Raw genomic sequence first — 15,147 nt, 5'->3', positions numbered from 1 at the left:
TGGGTCCACAATAATAACATAAAATATTCTCTATTTGTCATTGTTTATAAGTGAAAAACAAAACTAAGGCCATACAGTTTAACTATGCATTAATAATACATTGAAAATTACAAGGTCATATACAACATTACAGCACTGTTGTACTATACACATAATGTCCTTTGCTTGTTTTTTGTTTTTTTAATATATATATATTTAGGACCTAAAACAGGAACGTCATGGTTATTACTACAAAACTTCAAAGACCTCTGTTATGATTTACAAATCTCGTGTTCAAAATAAGCTCATGAAATGCTCACACGGCTCTGATTCCTGCAAAGAACACGTACCATGCGTCGCTGCACTGCAGGTAAAGTCCTTTAAATTGCTCTCGATATCTCAGGAGCACACATCCTGCTTGAGCCGAGGACCGTCACAGTTCATGTCTTTGGAGACCAGAGAAACTTTTGGTGGAGAGACACACAAAGATTTGCTGTGACTTCCGTCTCGTTGGATCCAGGTGTGCGGAGCTCCTCAGGTAGACGGCGATGACGCGCCGGCGCGCTTGCGCAGAGCGGAGTTGTGTTGCGCGTCAGAATAACACTTCCACAAGCAAAACCCGAACCTGGAAGAAATGGGATTAATAAAAAAAAAAAAAAAGCTGGTTTAAAACAGTACATCTGAGTTCAAATCGAACTCTTTAGATGCGAGCGTTAAGGCGTCTGGAGGAATATTGTTGCTCCGGAGTCGCTCACATTCAGTATTGGTGTCATTAATAGGATTTGTTCAACTGGTCATTCATGGGGCAGTTGCTGGGTTACAAATGAAAGAGGAACGCGATCCACACCACTGCCTCCTACCAGGTTCCCTGAGAAACTCATCTCATACGTTGCAGATTCAACCCATAAACTCAGAAGAAACTAAATAAACGCGCGCCTGGTCCTGACTGGAATTTTTTTGGGAAAAGTTACGCGTTCGTTCAGCGTGCTGCGAGTGAATGATTAACCAGATCGCTCGTTTCTACTGATAATAAAAAGTAGTAAAAAAAAAAAAAGAGAAAAGAAAAGAAAAGCTGGCACTCACCGCGGCTGTGTGCATTTTTTTTTTTTTTAATCTATTCCTTGAAGCGTCCAGGGTTTTCCCCACAAACGGATGGAGTTGATAAAAGAGTTGGATGCTTGTGGGAGCGGAGCCGCAGGGAGCCTGCTCTCCCTGCTGCCCGGTTTGAAGTCTCTCTGCCTTTGACTCGCACAGTGACATCCATCTGTAGCGACTGTGTTCCCCACCGCTTCCTATCCACGGCAGGCGTCCACTTTATTGTGTCCGTTGAAATGCTTGGTGTGTGTCCCACATTTGATTCCAGTCACGCTTGTAACCGTTTGTCTGTGTGGATACTGATGATGTGAAGCGTCTGCAGACGCGGTGTGATCCTCCTCTATCACGGCTGCACGGGCTTCTTCACACGTCATATAAACTTTGAGGAGAAAACCAACGCCAACGTCCTTTAAAATACGTTTATTTATTGTGGGGGGAAAAACACACACAACCATATATATATATAGTTAATACATATGAAAACATAAACTATTAACATTATCGGAAGAAAGTATTGACAAGACAATCAATCAGTTTGGGACTTGAAAAAAGTATATGAAAAAATAGAAATAGACTTGATTTGAAACATATATATAAATAAAGCCTAAAGTCCCACTTATTAGCTTCTTTTTGTGGTTTAAAAAAATGTGTTTTGTAGTTGTGAGACAAATGTATTTGGACTTTTTGAATAGCCAGCAAAAATATTAATATTACACTCACTTTTCAACTGTGTGAAAAGTCTCAAAGCTCTTTACATCGTTAATTACATTCACACACCAATGGAGGCTGCTGCCATGCAAGGTGCTGTCACTCCATTGGAAGCCACACTGTCCCGGTTTATATCTGACTGTATAAACTGACCCAGTAAATGAATGAATGAAAGTTCAAACTTTGCCAACATGCACACACACACACATCACTAAGATCTCAGTGCAGTGCGAGCTTTGTCCAGGATGTCCTTTCTCATCCGTGGATAATCTGGGCGAGCAGCCAGGACCTGTGGACAGAGATGAAGGTGATTAACAAAAACAAAGCAAAATCAAAACCCCTAAAAAGAAATTAAAATGTGAATATCCACAAGAGCCATACCTTATGACACACGTCTATGGCGTCGACGTGCCTCTTTGCTTTAAGGTAGTTGAAAGCAAGCTTGTACCCTGAAATGAAAACAGATATTTGAAATGTATTACTCGTGATGGTCTTTGTGTTATTTAAAAAACTGGACGACATGAGTTCAGTGGCCATACCAATGGTTGGGTTTGTGCGATTTCCAAATTTCCACGCCATCTCGTAGCTCAAAGCTGCATCACGGAACGCCTGCTCTTTTTCCATTATGTAGCCCCGATATTCATACGCTTTACAGCAAGACTGGGAAAAAGTTACAAATTGTTATTATTACAAATATATTGATGTTAGTTTCTGCACTGGAAAGTGTCGCATAGTGTCAAATAAAAAAACAACTCAAAAAACATACACAGAAATGGGAGTTCCTGTTATAGTCAATCAGTGACTTCTTTTTTTTTTCCCTGGCTGACCTTGTTATGATTGAGGCATCTCTGCAACAGGTCTCCAGCCATGTCGAATTTCCCCGAATGGATGTAGATGTCTGCCAGGAGCAGCCAGCTCTTCTCAAACTCATCCGCGTCAATAATGCTCCAGTTCATCTTCGCTATGCGTTTCAGCTGGTTTCTGGCTTGGGGGGTCAGTTTCAGCATCATGTAGGCTGTGGCCATGGCTAACAGAGCCGGCACGTGGTCTTTCTAAAATCAGAGATAAAAGGAATCTGCTGAAGCCATAATACTTGTCTAAACCAGCACCATACAATTACCTCAGTGCATTGTAATTTTACACCTGGGTTTATAAACGGTGCATATAGTCCATCAAAGCTCAGACACTAATATGTAGTTCCAAGTCAAATGGTTTGTGTGACACACACAGAGAGAGAGAGAGAGAGAGGGGGAGAGAGAGAGAGAGAGAGAGAGAGAGAGCGAGAGAGAGAGAGAGAGACTAAAATAATGCACGGTTCCTAGTTTTTGGTTCGTTTACACAGGAGAGTGATGTAACTCATGGGCACCATCTGGAGTTTACCTACCTCATTGTTTGCAATCTCTGTGAAAACACCCAGGGCTTTCTCTACATTGGCCTTCTGTTTGGTTGCGAGCAAGCAGTAGTTCTCCAGGATGCGGAGCTGAACGTGTCCGCCTGGTGTCTGAGGTTTTAACTCTCTCAGCAGGTTCTCAGCCGTTCCTACAGCACGCTGCTCTGACTCCTGCCTCTTTGTGGAGTTCCTGGAGAGAAAAGACGAGGAGTGTGTGAATCAGAAGCAAGGAGGCAGTGAACTGTGGGCTTCGAACATGCCCGTTATCGTTGAATATTGCGGGGAATTCTGGAGAAGCTCACTTACACAACTTCACCATCCAAATTCTCAAATACTTCACCTCCCATGATGTCATTGTCTGGGTTGAGGGAGATTTCGATCATGTTATACACAGCGTTTTGACCCCAATTGTTGTCTTTCCGTGCCTTATTGAAGTGTTGAAGAGCTTCATTTGGGTCTCCTGTGTGCCTGATTAGAAAACTAAAATTAGTACACATGTTTTTTTAAAAGTACTGTATCGAATCTTTTCAACTAACTATATTCTACCAACATTGACGTGGATTGAATATAATGACAAGCCCCAATCTTTCTCGTCGTGGAACATTGCTTTGCATCATAGGAAAGGTTCATATGTTTCTCTAGCATTCAGTCAGTGCTGAACAGTCCAAGAAGTAAGGACAAAGAAAAGCTCTCAAAACTTTCAGAAGTGAATTGTGGGCATGCTGGATGCAGCAGTGATTCACTACTGCCACCCAATGCACAAAAGTGGCTTTGCTGACATTTAACATATTGCACCTTTAAACAAACACCTTCAATTAGCTTCAAAGGCCACGTTGTTAACTCACCACAGGTAAAGTCCTTTACAGTAGTGAAATCCAGGGTCCAGTTTGCTTCTGGAGGAATGTTTTTCTGCCACATCAAGGAATCTGGGGATTTCTTCCAACTTCCCTGCTCTTCTCAACAAGTCAATAAGACGTGACAGAGTTGGGTAGTTGTCTGAAAAACAATATGGGTTCATTTTAGAATTTTCAATTCCATGAATGAAATTAATTTGGCTCTACATTAGATAATATATTGGTGAACTTGAAATCATTTCTCTACATTTCGCCAATCCTATTCATTGTTTAATAAAAGATGCTGTACCTGGTTTGCGCTCCAAGAGTTGTTCAAAATGGAAAACTGCCTGTTCGTAGTCCTGCTTCCTGAACATGATGTCTGCCATCATCTAACACAAGAAATGTGTAATATAAGTGAGTTTGGTGTATTAGTTAATTAAGCTATAGTCAAAATTGGGTTGGCGGAAGGAACAAACCAGAGTAGCATCTTCATTGAACTGGTCAGTCTTTAAAATGACGCTGCACTGCTCCTGGCATGCCTCCACCTCATCCAGTGTAAGATACAGACGTGCCAACTCCAGCATCACCTACAAGACAATTATGTAACATAGATAATTAAGGGCTTGTGTTTGAAATGGGCTATCCACAACTAAGATCGCAAAAATATTAAGAACACGGGAGTTAGATTCAAAGAGATACGAGTGCTTGTTTAACCACAGCTGCAGTAAATACACAGAAGGTTTTTGATTCGGCTGCACTGACCTTGCGATCTGTCTCACAATACACAAGAGCTTCTTTGTAGAATTTCACTGCTCTCTCATAGCCCCTCTGACTTGTGTAGTGTTTGGCGATCTCGGCACAGATCTCAGCAGCAAGTTGCTTCTGTATGGGGACGGCGTCGGGCTGCTCCAACTGCACCCGCTTCAGCACCTTCGCCTGCACATCTCGAGCCTAGGAATGGAAAATATACATTGATTAGACAGAACATTCTGACCACTAGCGGGACCAGTCAATTATTCTGTCAATTAGTTTGATGAGGAATGAATCTTGTGGGGATTTTATAGTCGGCAGAGGTCATTTTCTATCTATTTCTATCTGTTCGAATTGGTAAATGGTAAAAGATAAAAAGGCATCAGGGTCATGGGTAGTCAGAGCAAGTCAGAGGACATCAATACATCTCCTGCTCACATTTTGGGAATATTTGAGAGATCTAAAGGAATCCATGCCTGGAAGATCAGGGCTGTTTTGTCAGCCAAAGAGAATCCTACACATATACCAGTACGCTTATTTCATTTCAGTGAAATCACATGTCAGGGAACCAAATAACTGAAACTGCTTACTCTTTGTAGGGAAAGTGATGCGGCCTCATTTTTGCCCACTTTATTTTGGACCTTTGCCAAAAGCACGAGATAACGACAGTCATCAGAGAGCACAGGAAGCTCATTCACTGAGTGAAAAAAACAAAAACAAAACGTTGGTTAGAATCATCGCAGCACAATAAACATACCAAAAAAAACAAAACAAATCTTTTTATCCCCCCCAAAAAACTGAGGTGCTTTAAAACTGTGTTTACATCCTTAATCACAGTCAGATATTCATATTGAATCAAAGCAGGTAGCATAGTATCTTGTCACCATGTGCAATCACCACAACATGATGAGATAGAGACATCTGAAGTACCTGGTTCATGAGCAAGAGCATCAAGCAAAACTCTCTCACAGTGCTCGTACTGCTTCATTTTCATCAGGAGCTCGGCCAGGTCATAGCGCAGGAAGTTCTGCTGCTCCGTCTTCAGAGCCGCTTCATAGTAATTGATCGCCTGCGTAACACCAGACTGGGTTCACAATTCTGTCTGCCCCTAACCTGTGTTTCATCTTTAAATGAGTGCCCAGACAAACCTTGATGTAATTATGAGTCTTGATCAGGGCTTTTCCAATCTTGCTGGCGAGAACACCTTCTCTGGGGTTTTTCTTCAGAGCTTGCTCATACACCTCAATGGCTTTCTCAGGCTGAAGATAAACACAAAACAATGAGGTCACAATTCTTTGTAAATATTATGAATAGTTGTGAATGTGTTTTAAACAATTTAAAGCTACTAAGAGCTTTAATGTAGGTCCAAATGTCCAATAGTCAGATCTGGAGGTTCTATTTGTGGTCTTGAATAACGTCATTCAACAAATCATCACAACTAAGGTATGTGTCAACATGACTCATCCTCAGGAAACTCAGGAACCATGTGCAGGTGACAACACCAGGTTTCGTTCCATTTTACGAAAACATTCTCCATGTTTCCATTTTTAAGTTATAAAAAATACTGTATACGTTTGCTATTCCTTTAGCTTGATTTTTGTTAGTAAAGCAATGTTATTTGTGATTAAAAATGACGGAAGCACTTTATTCAGGTTACAGCTGCTCATCTCATACTTCAACCGGCATTTCTCTTCCCAGCAGAGGGACAAGACGACGGATCATCAATGCCTGTGTTACCACCGATCCAAGTGAAATGGAACAAAATTGGGTGAGCTCTAAATACAAGCTATTGAGTGCATGATCTAAATCCCTTTTCACTCAATGCGAAGGGCAAAATACATTTGCTTACTAAGTTCCAGTAAGAGTGCCGAATATTTACACCCACTCTCCCTCTGATGTATCATATCTGATTATAATAACTTGTACTGAGTAGCTGCAGGACATCCAGCTTTAAACAGAGCCACATCGAAAACATTCCATCTTACGGTTATAAAGTCTTAGGTGAAGGTTACAAGAAGCATATCCAGTGGCTCATTTCAGATACTAATCACGATTAGCCAAGAGGAAAGAGTTTTAAGGCATAGAATTGTGAGAAACTTGCAATACGTGACTCCTTCTTACATTCAGTTTTTACTCTTTATTGATGCTGTCAAACATCTGCCCACACACTTAACAGATTAAAAACCCAGAAAATTCCCTGTTGGACATATTTGCATAGAAATGTGACAGTGTTGCTTATGTGTTAAACATGTGCTGTTTCCCCACTTTTACGTATAATAAATGTAATTATATAATTGTACTCAGGATACCTGTTTATTTCACTGCTGTGAAATTACAAACACAAATGTGTTACACACTGGTGAATCTCGCCTGTGACTAATTATGTTGCAAAATTCCTGTGGCCACAATAATGACTGACACATGAGTTAATAGTTCAAATTCATTACCTTTTGGTACTTAGAAAAAAACTGTCACGATTAAAAGTTTGAGATTTATGGTTATGAGAACTACACATGCCAGATAAGGTGTACAGGTTGGAAATAAAAGGGCTGGTTTATTTTTCACTTTTGTTAAGCTTATTTTGTCCCCAACTTTTTTTTTTTTTTATTTAAAAAATACCCTTACTTCTTGGATTTTCATGTAGGCATCACCGAGGAGCAGATATGTGTGAGGGCTGGGCAGCTTCTCCACCATTTCTCTAAAGAAAAGATAGAGAGCTCATATCACATATGGTTTACATCAATATGGAGACATACAGTGTGTCTCTGCTGGTCTTCACAAGGTCTCAATTGTAAGTAACTAGTAACATCAGACACATTTGCCTTAACCATGTGGTCTCCAAAACTCTCCAAGAGATTTAACCGGATGACTTGTGGGCGCACAAGGACTGAAGATTCTAGGGTTATGTATTGCATTAACATTTAGCCATTTCTATCCTGATAAACACAGTGACATTCAGACAGAATATGTTTGTACTGTACGACGTGCTGTTGGGAAAGACAGATCAAACTGCTCACCTATAACAGCTTGCAAACAGGCGTTTTTCCTTCCTGTGATTCAGATATATGTCGGCCATCTTCTCCTTGGCTTGGATATAGTAGGGCTGCTCGGGGGTAATGTTTCGGAGCATGCTCAGTGCCAGTTCGGTATCACCACGCAGCAGAGCCAGATCTGCATTCGCGATAGTGACACGCAGCTCCTCGGGTGTCCCTGAGAACTCGTTTATGGCATCTTGCATCACTTTTGCTGCTTCATGCTGAAACATTAAACATGTTCATAAAGATCACTGTGCTTATTCCTCTAAGGCGAGACGCATGTGAAAGCATGAAAAGCCTTTTCAGTTCTGACCTGTTCTCCATTAAGCCACAGAGCCTCAGCTAACTCAAGAAAGACAGACACGCAGTCAGCAGAGCTCACGTCAGACCTCTTGCTTTTGGACTTGGATGAGGATCCAGCTCTGCGAACGCCTGGGAGACTCATAGCCATCTGCAAAGTCTGTATTGCCTCTGTAAGCTCGCCCATTTTCTTTTTAGCCTGAGCATTAATCAGGTGGTACACTGGATGCTCCCGAATCTGAAATCAACAACAAATTTGGAACCATTCTTAATAGTAGTCTACACATCGAAAATCTGTGCAAAAAAACGGCTACCCTTATATAGTGTCACTGCTTTTATGCTCATTGTACTATTTCGATGTTCATACTAATGTGCTCAATCTTGCAGAAATAGATAATATTGAGTCCGACAGTATGATGAATAAGAACCAAAAAACAAAATGTTAAATCCGCAACCCATAATACATTCCACGGTGTGCTTACCGCAAAGTTATGACTGAGGCAGAGTTCGAGAGACTGTGAGCACAAGGTCACGTTTCCCTGCAGCAGATGGATCTGTGCCATGAGCAGATGACCATCTGCATGAGAAGGACACTGGTCCAGGCAATGGTTTAGACTACTCTGAGCAGCATCAATGTCACCTGAATCAAAACACATGCAATCACATGAAACCACACTGTTTTCATAATAAACCGACCTCATTTCTACAGCAGCACTCACCAGACTGATATCTGACTTTGGCCAGGAGGAAAACCCCCTGAAGCAGACCAGGTACAATCTTTACTACGGTATCCAACAAGGTGGCACAGTGCTGGAGCTGAGGAGCGGGAGGCTGACCTTCAGCAGGAGGCTGAATCATCACGAAGAGGAAAAGTGGTTGTGTTTAGTCTTTTCAAACATAACTCTCATTAGCAGATGTTGACAATACATCCTGAATCCCCTATATTTAGCTTCGGGTTGCTGTAACTAGGAACCTTCTATGTGTGAAGGCAGGTTGTTTGTCCATCATCACAGGGAAAACCAAAAGACACCCACATTCACACATAGGAGTTATTTAGTCATAAATAAGGCTATGATTTTCCTTCAACAACTTGATGGACCAGCACAATGACACTAATGATGCTTGCATTAGTACCTTAGCGGGACACAAGGCAAGATACTCTTTGACGATCTCCAGAAGAAAATCGGGATTCAGCTTCTCCAGATACTCCACTCCAAGGGGAAGGCCCTGCAGTGATGAGAAATGAGTGTCCACTGCATCGTTCAGCAGATTCGTCACGTCTTCTTGGGGCTGGCGCTTTTTCAGAGCCAGCACAGCACGTAGGTAGAGCAATTCCTGTTAAAGCAGAAAACGAATGTGAAAATTCCGACCACTACCAGAAGGCTGAGATAAAAACTAATTAAATAAGAGTGTTGTGTAAATGTCGACGAGAAGAAAAATCACAGGCACCACCATTAAATCGAGTCACCTACGAAGAAGAAATGAGGAGAAAATGCCGAAGACCTACTGGAACAGTTGCTGCTTATCCTGCTTGAGCTCTCGTCTAATGCTTCACAAACAGCTCTAAATTATAAAAAGCTTCTCCCTCTAGCATGCTCCTCTGAAAGGGCCTTACCCCCGATTTTCCAATGGACTGTTGAATCTCTGTGAGAAACTCCAACTGTTGTTCTGCATCTTCAAGATGTCCCTCTATCAGCTGGCAGCGAATCATTCCTGGGTTAAGTAAAACAAACAAAACAAAACAAAAAACAATATATATTCCTGAAGATTTTTTTTTTTTTTTACAAATGCCACACATAAACTTAAAGTATAATTATTAAAAAAAACAAAACATGTCACCTGTCAAAGCTGAAACACTTGTCTTTTCTTTGCTGGAGATGGCAGTCTTGTACCACTTCATCGCTTCCTTGATCCTCCCCTGAAGGACCATCTGGTAGCCCAACTCTGTGGCTAAATCAGAGTCCCATGATGCCAAGGAAAATGCTCGGTCCACCATTCTGAATGTCTGTTCAATCACTTTTTCATTTCGTCCGCACTGTAAAGAGACCGGAAATGTTGTATTCCTGTGCCAGTGAAGAATTTATAGAGGACCAATTCCGTGGCAAATTTCGAAAGGAAACTGAGAATTGTCATACAACACGGGTGAAGGCCAGAGACATCCTGTAGAGAAGATCTGGGTTGTGCGGCTCTTCAATCTCCAAGCTGCTGATGAGGCTGGAGAGTTGCTTCACACACTTAACAAGGGACAAGGGAATATCGAAATAGATCATTTAACTGTTGCCACATTTCGCCACACCTCTATCCTGAATTAATTGGATTGTGATTGATGCCGAGTTGTCTTTAGTGAACTTTACCTCACTGATATTCCCATCTCTGCATATAGAATGTATAGCCAGCATCTGCAGTGCCTCAAGGTTATTTTTATCTTTCTGTAAAAGCCTGAAACATGACACACAAGATGCAGTGAACAAAGTCAATCTCCCACAGTTAATACGCTGGAATTTCTTTTATTGATAGTAATATAAAATCTGATACTTCTGCAGCAGCGTGTTGAGCTTCCAGACAAATTACATCAAAACTAAAAGGAATAGTGAAGGCATTGAAAGGAATACAGTTTGCACCCCCTCTCGATCCTCAACGTCACAGTGAGGGAACCACAGCGGATCTGAACGTGTTGCAATCTGAGGAATCGGGCCTTCCTAATGTTCAGCGAACCTGCAATTGCACCTCCTTGGGATTGTATGTGATCCCAGCACTTTGGCTCAAAGGCCTTTTTATGCTGTCTGGTACTGGCGAAGATCCAGAGTGGCGAGCACAAACAATGGCTTAGTCAGTATGCACTGGTTTGAGGCATCACGTTGGTGTTTCATTTGCACTTGAATGCTGGGTTGTTTGTAAAGGCGGACTGTGTTTTTTTTTTCTTCTTCTTCCTTTCCTTGTATGCCTGGTGGTGATTTTAAATGTTTCTGCACTTTCTGACCTCTTCAGAGACATTGTTACCGTTACTTAAAATTCTGAGTCTGGGGAACTGACCTCAAAATATGGTTTTCTTAAAAAAAAAAGAAAAGGTACAAATCTGTGTATGACTAAGGAAACATCACTGACACCAATGAGAGGTTACCTGTATGCCGCATCGGTGGTTTGATCCCAGTCTTGAAGACTCAGTAACAGTTTCATTTTCTTGACAAGAGCAGGTAAAAAGGTGGGGAAACTCACAATGGCTTGATTAACCATCTCTAATGCTCCAGAGTAGTTTTGACGATATTCATAGTATTGTGCCTGGAATAGATGAAATACCACTGAAATTGCAGGACACCCAAAGCCATAAGAAATATATAAAAGCTTATTACTGTAACAGTGAATAAACATGACAATGTTTTGAGACTGTAGATCTAGCCTAGACACAAATGGAAGCAGTATTTACATTATTACTACTATAGAAATGATGTGCATTGGAAAAAAACATCTTTAAAAGAAAATTCAAACTAAACTTAAGTTAAATTAGAAGGTGAAGGATGTGCCACAAACGTGAAAATTATAGGATCACAGCATTTGCAGCTGTGCCTGAGGCAGGCTATTTCGTATCGATCCGCATTTCCCATGTTACCTTTCCCATCAGGGCAAACACATCTGCGCGTTCCTTCAGTGCCTCATCAAAGTATTTTCCAGCCTTTCTGGCATAGGCATCTTTTCCAGATGTCACATCTATCCAGCCTTTAAGGACGATCCCCTGAAAATAGTGTCATTTACTCAAAGCCTTTTGTATACTCATCTATGCATTTTGCAGTGATGTGATTCAAATATTAACCTTACCTCACGAGAGCCATTAGAGAGTTTGATCATTCTGTCGATGTACTCTCTTGCCTTATCGTTTCGACCGATGAGCCAGAGAAATGTGCCAGCATAGTACAAACGTTTTGGTGGTGCACTTTTCCGATCCTCTTTGACCTTAGCATCAAGTCCCTGGATAACTTCTCTGTCTGTCGGTGCAAATGGCATGGAGGACTTTGTGAACATGTGTCAGTAGAAAATGCTTTGGCAAATACTACAACTTACACTTGTCATATTTCAGTGAAAAACCTAAAACCTAAAAAAATACCAAAGTTGTTAACAAGCTACGCAGTTACAAAAAACTCCAAATAAATGGAACAAATAATTCTGTAATTCCAGTGAAATTAGGAAAATTGACCTCTGCTAAATTTCTTGGTAAAAACTAAGAAACTAGAAAAAGTGATTGAGAGCCACGCAGTGCACAAAAAAGCCCACTAATTGTTGAATAATAATCTTCTTAGGATGAATAAAAGCACAGGAGTGGATTACCTGGGTGTGTCTTTTTTTTCTCTGCATAGACAAGAGCCATTAAAGTGCAGAGAGACACATCTGGATGATCTCTGATGGTATCCAACTCCATCATAGCTTCATGAATTTGATCTGTGATTAAAAAAAAAAAAAAAAAAGAGTGAAATAATGACAGGTGGCATAACAACACAGGTCAAGTTTCAAAACATATTTTTTTTAATTACATTTGTGGTTGTATAGTTAATGTAATGTGTGTAAATCAACAAAAAATGCAAACATTAAAATTAAAATGGAACTAATATATGGCAACATCTCACACAACCTGAGATGAAATACGAATGAAAAACACACGAAGACATCTTTATAAACAGACGAGGAGAGTTGTACCATTTTTGTGACTTTTTTATGTGAGACTGAAAACAACTGATTTAATATTCGTGACACAAAATCGCCTAGTGTCCAGCAAGTAATCAGCAATGTCTCAGATGGAAAGCGTACCTTGCATGAGGTTGCCATATGCGTGGAAAAAGCTGTAGACGGGATCACTGCTGTACGTTTTCTGAGCAGCTACTGCAGCATTGACTGCGTGGTTATAATACTTTTCGTAGCAATAGTGCCTGATCAAAGCCTGGGGAAGACATTGAGGAGACACAATGAAACAACAATGTTGGCTTGTAAACGACACGACGCACAAGGTGTCGCCTCAGCCAGCACATTAATAACACACCAAACCACCAATCCACTACGTTATTTTACAACAGTAACTAATGATTTTACTTTAAAGTTTTGTTTTGTTGGTTTTTTTTATTACTATTGTGCAGCTTTCGCAGCATCGCCTTTGCTAAAGTGGCCGCTTACCAGGGTTGTGTCTTCGTCACCCATATTGGATAATACAATTTTCTGCGACGCCGGCAAACTGTCACTAATGTAAATGTTTGGTCAGTAGCACGTTTTTACTCTGTTATCGAGAATAAAGGTGATATAGTTGTAGTTTTTGTTGTCACGTCGCCATCTTGCACCAAGTCCTTAGCGACCGTCGGACAGCGTTTTCACTAGGTGACGTAATAATCATGCGACGGCTGCGCAGATTGGTGACGTTTCCGTGGTGGAACAAACTACAAATACCTGAAAATGGACTACAAAAGGCGCATCGTTCACGTTCCCCTGTGCTTCTAAACGCTGATATAATGTCAAATATCACAAAGTTTTAATTGAAATCAAATGAAAAGAGGCTACTGAATGAATTAAAATGAATGAACCGGTTAGGGTTAGGGTTAGTATGTACTTCTAATCTCTCCACATATACCTTTTGGTCAGAATTTAAATATGATTCACGAATATGCTTAAAATGTTGAATATATGCTTGGTAAAGCGCGTTGGACGACGAATTGCAGAGCAGCACAGTGGTTCCAGTGAGACGAGAAGCCCGAGAAACAATGCACAGTGAAAAAAAACACACTCTCGAGCTGCAAGGCTTTATATTTGAGTTGAGCTACTTTCGTCTTTACTCCTGTAGAGGGCGCAACCGTCCTTTTTTGTTTTTTAATACATTGTAATTCAACATGCCGGTGTTATGCCAAAAAGTGATTCCCTGCAAACAATTGATTCCCGTCCATGGGAGCGCACACTGCCTGCCTGTCGCTTGAGACGCCCGTTCTGTTCCAGCGGCTTTAGACACAACGTGAAAATATACTGAACCGTATCACGTATTCCATATGTATAATAATAGTAATATAAGTGATATACAATTCATAATCTCTTTATTGTATATGTAACCCGTCAGGTGCAGCTCTCAAAACGCATTTTATTACAACTCTTATACTATTATACTACTACTATATTACTATTACTACTACTACTACTACTACTACTACTACTAGTAATAACAATAATAATACTTTATTCTTATTCTTATTACAAATACTGCTTAATTGAAACTGAACTGAAAACAGGAAAAAGACATATAGGTGTGTTATTGCTTTATCAACAATTTTGAATCCATAGAATGATATGAATATAAACATTGATTCATACATTTGAGGATTTCTTCCATTGTTCCTATCTTGGTGCAGCAAAAAGACAAATACATGTCAAAGGTCATAGTAGGTTTAACACATTTTGAATAAATGGAAATGTCCTGCGCCAGCTCAGTGGTGCTCTCACGAAGATTGGAATAATGTGGTTGGCTTTTTGTAGGACTTCTGATTGTCATACCTCTACAATTTGCCATCTCCAATGAAAAAAAAATAAACAAACCAAAACCACTGACAACCAATCGAGTTTTATAAGAATGCATCTGATATAAGCTTTATTATATCTCTCCTTTTTGAAACATGCATGTTTGTGATCATTCTCGCAAATTAACACTTGTGCAATGGAAATGTACAGTGTTTCTGTTCAGCCACTGTTAATTGGTGATCTGATGTTATGCAACACCATGCATTGACTGTTCTTATGATGTCTACAGTGTGCAGGAGCAGCCATGGGTGCAACTGTTCCAGGAGAGACCTTTCCATGCCTTGTCAGATACTATTTAGCGCCAACTCTGGCACATAATCATTACTCTCTGCAGCACACATCAATGGAAGAGTAAATCAGGTTGGTATTGAGCTCTCTGTATGTGCAGAAATGGGAAATGTCTATGTGTTGCATTCAGTTTCAAACAAAAAAAAACAATCTGAATTTGTGATCTTGTAATTATGAATGACTAAACAAAAAGAAGAAGCAAAAACTAAGGGTTTTTGTTCCTCTTTAA

At 40.5% G+C, this 15,147-nt stretch overlaps 1 protein-coding gene across 1 annotated transcript; it reads right to left on the bottom strand.

Moving 5' to 3' along the window:
- Positions 1 to 1,866: 1,866 nt before the first annotated feature.
- Positions 1,867 to 13,338, bottom strand: ttc21b (tetratricopeptide repeat domain 21B). Its single transcript, XM_080497912.1, has 29 exons — positions 13,251 to 13,338; positions 12,891 to 13,020; positions 12,414 to 12,524; positions 11,907 to 12,073; positions 11,701 to 11,823; positions 11,215 to 11,372; positions 10,448 to 10,532; positions 10,229 to 10,327; positions 9,933 to 10,128; positions 9,709 to 9,806; positions 9,228 to 9,428; positions 8,813 to 8,942; positions 8,576 to 8,733; positions 8,107 to 8,331; positions 7,776 to 8,014; positions 7,384 to 7,456; positions 5,907 to 6,017; positions 5,689 to 5,827; positions 5,349 to 5,455; positions 4,771 to 4,959; positions 4,485 to 4,595; positions 4,316 to 4,397; positions 4,018 to 4,168; positions 3,479 to 3,640; positions 3,167 to 3,362; positions 2,610 to 2,834; positions 2,322 to 2,442; positions 2,164 to 2,231; positions 1,867 to 2,071 (listed from the first exon to the last, which is right to left on the bottom strand). Exons 1-29 carry the CDS (start codon positions 13,272 to 13,274, stop codon positions 1,994 to 1,996), a joined length of 3,957 nt encoding a protein of 1,318 aa, XP_080354038.1. The 5' UTR covers positions 13,275 to 13,338; the 3' UTR covers positions 1,867 to 1,993.
- Positions 13,339 to 15,147: the final 1,809 nt, after the last annotated feature.

The sequence above is a fragment of the Blennius ocellaris genome (assembly GCF_963422515.1).
Source record: "Blennius ocellaris genome assembly, chromosome: 6".
In the NCBI taxonomy this organism is placed as follows: Eukaryota; Metazoa; Chordata; class Actinopteri; order Blenniiformes; family Blenniidae; genus Blennius; species Blennius ocellaris.
The sequence above is the reverse complement of the archived record's forward strand: the minus strand, read 5'-3'. Positions and strand labels throughout refer to the sequence as shown.

Coding starts and splice junctions, on each gene's coding strand:
- ttc21b (XM_080497912.1), bottom strand. CDS start 13,274: ATGGGTGACGAAGACACAACCCTG. Junction 11,824..11,906: donor TCTCTAATGGCTCTCGTGAG/GTAAGGTTAATA, acceptor CACTATTTTCAG/GGGATCGTCCTTAAAGGCTG. Junction 3,363..3,478: donor AATTTGGATGGTGAAGTTGT/GTAAGTGAGCTT, acceptor TTTTCTCTCCAG/GAACTCCACAAAGAGGCAGG.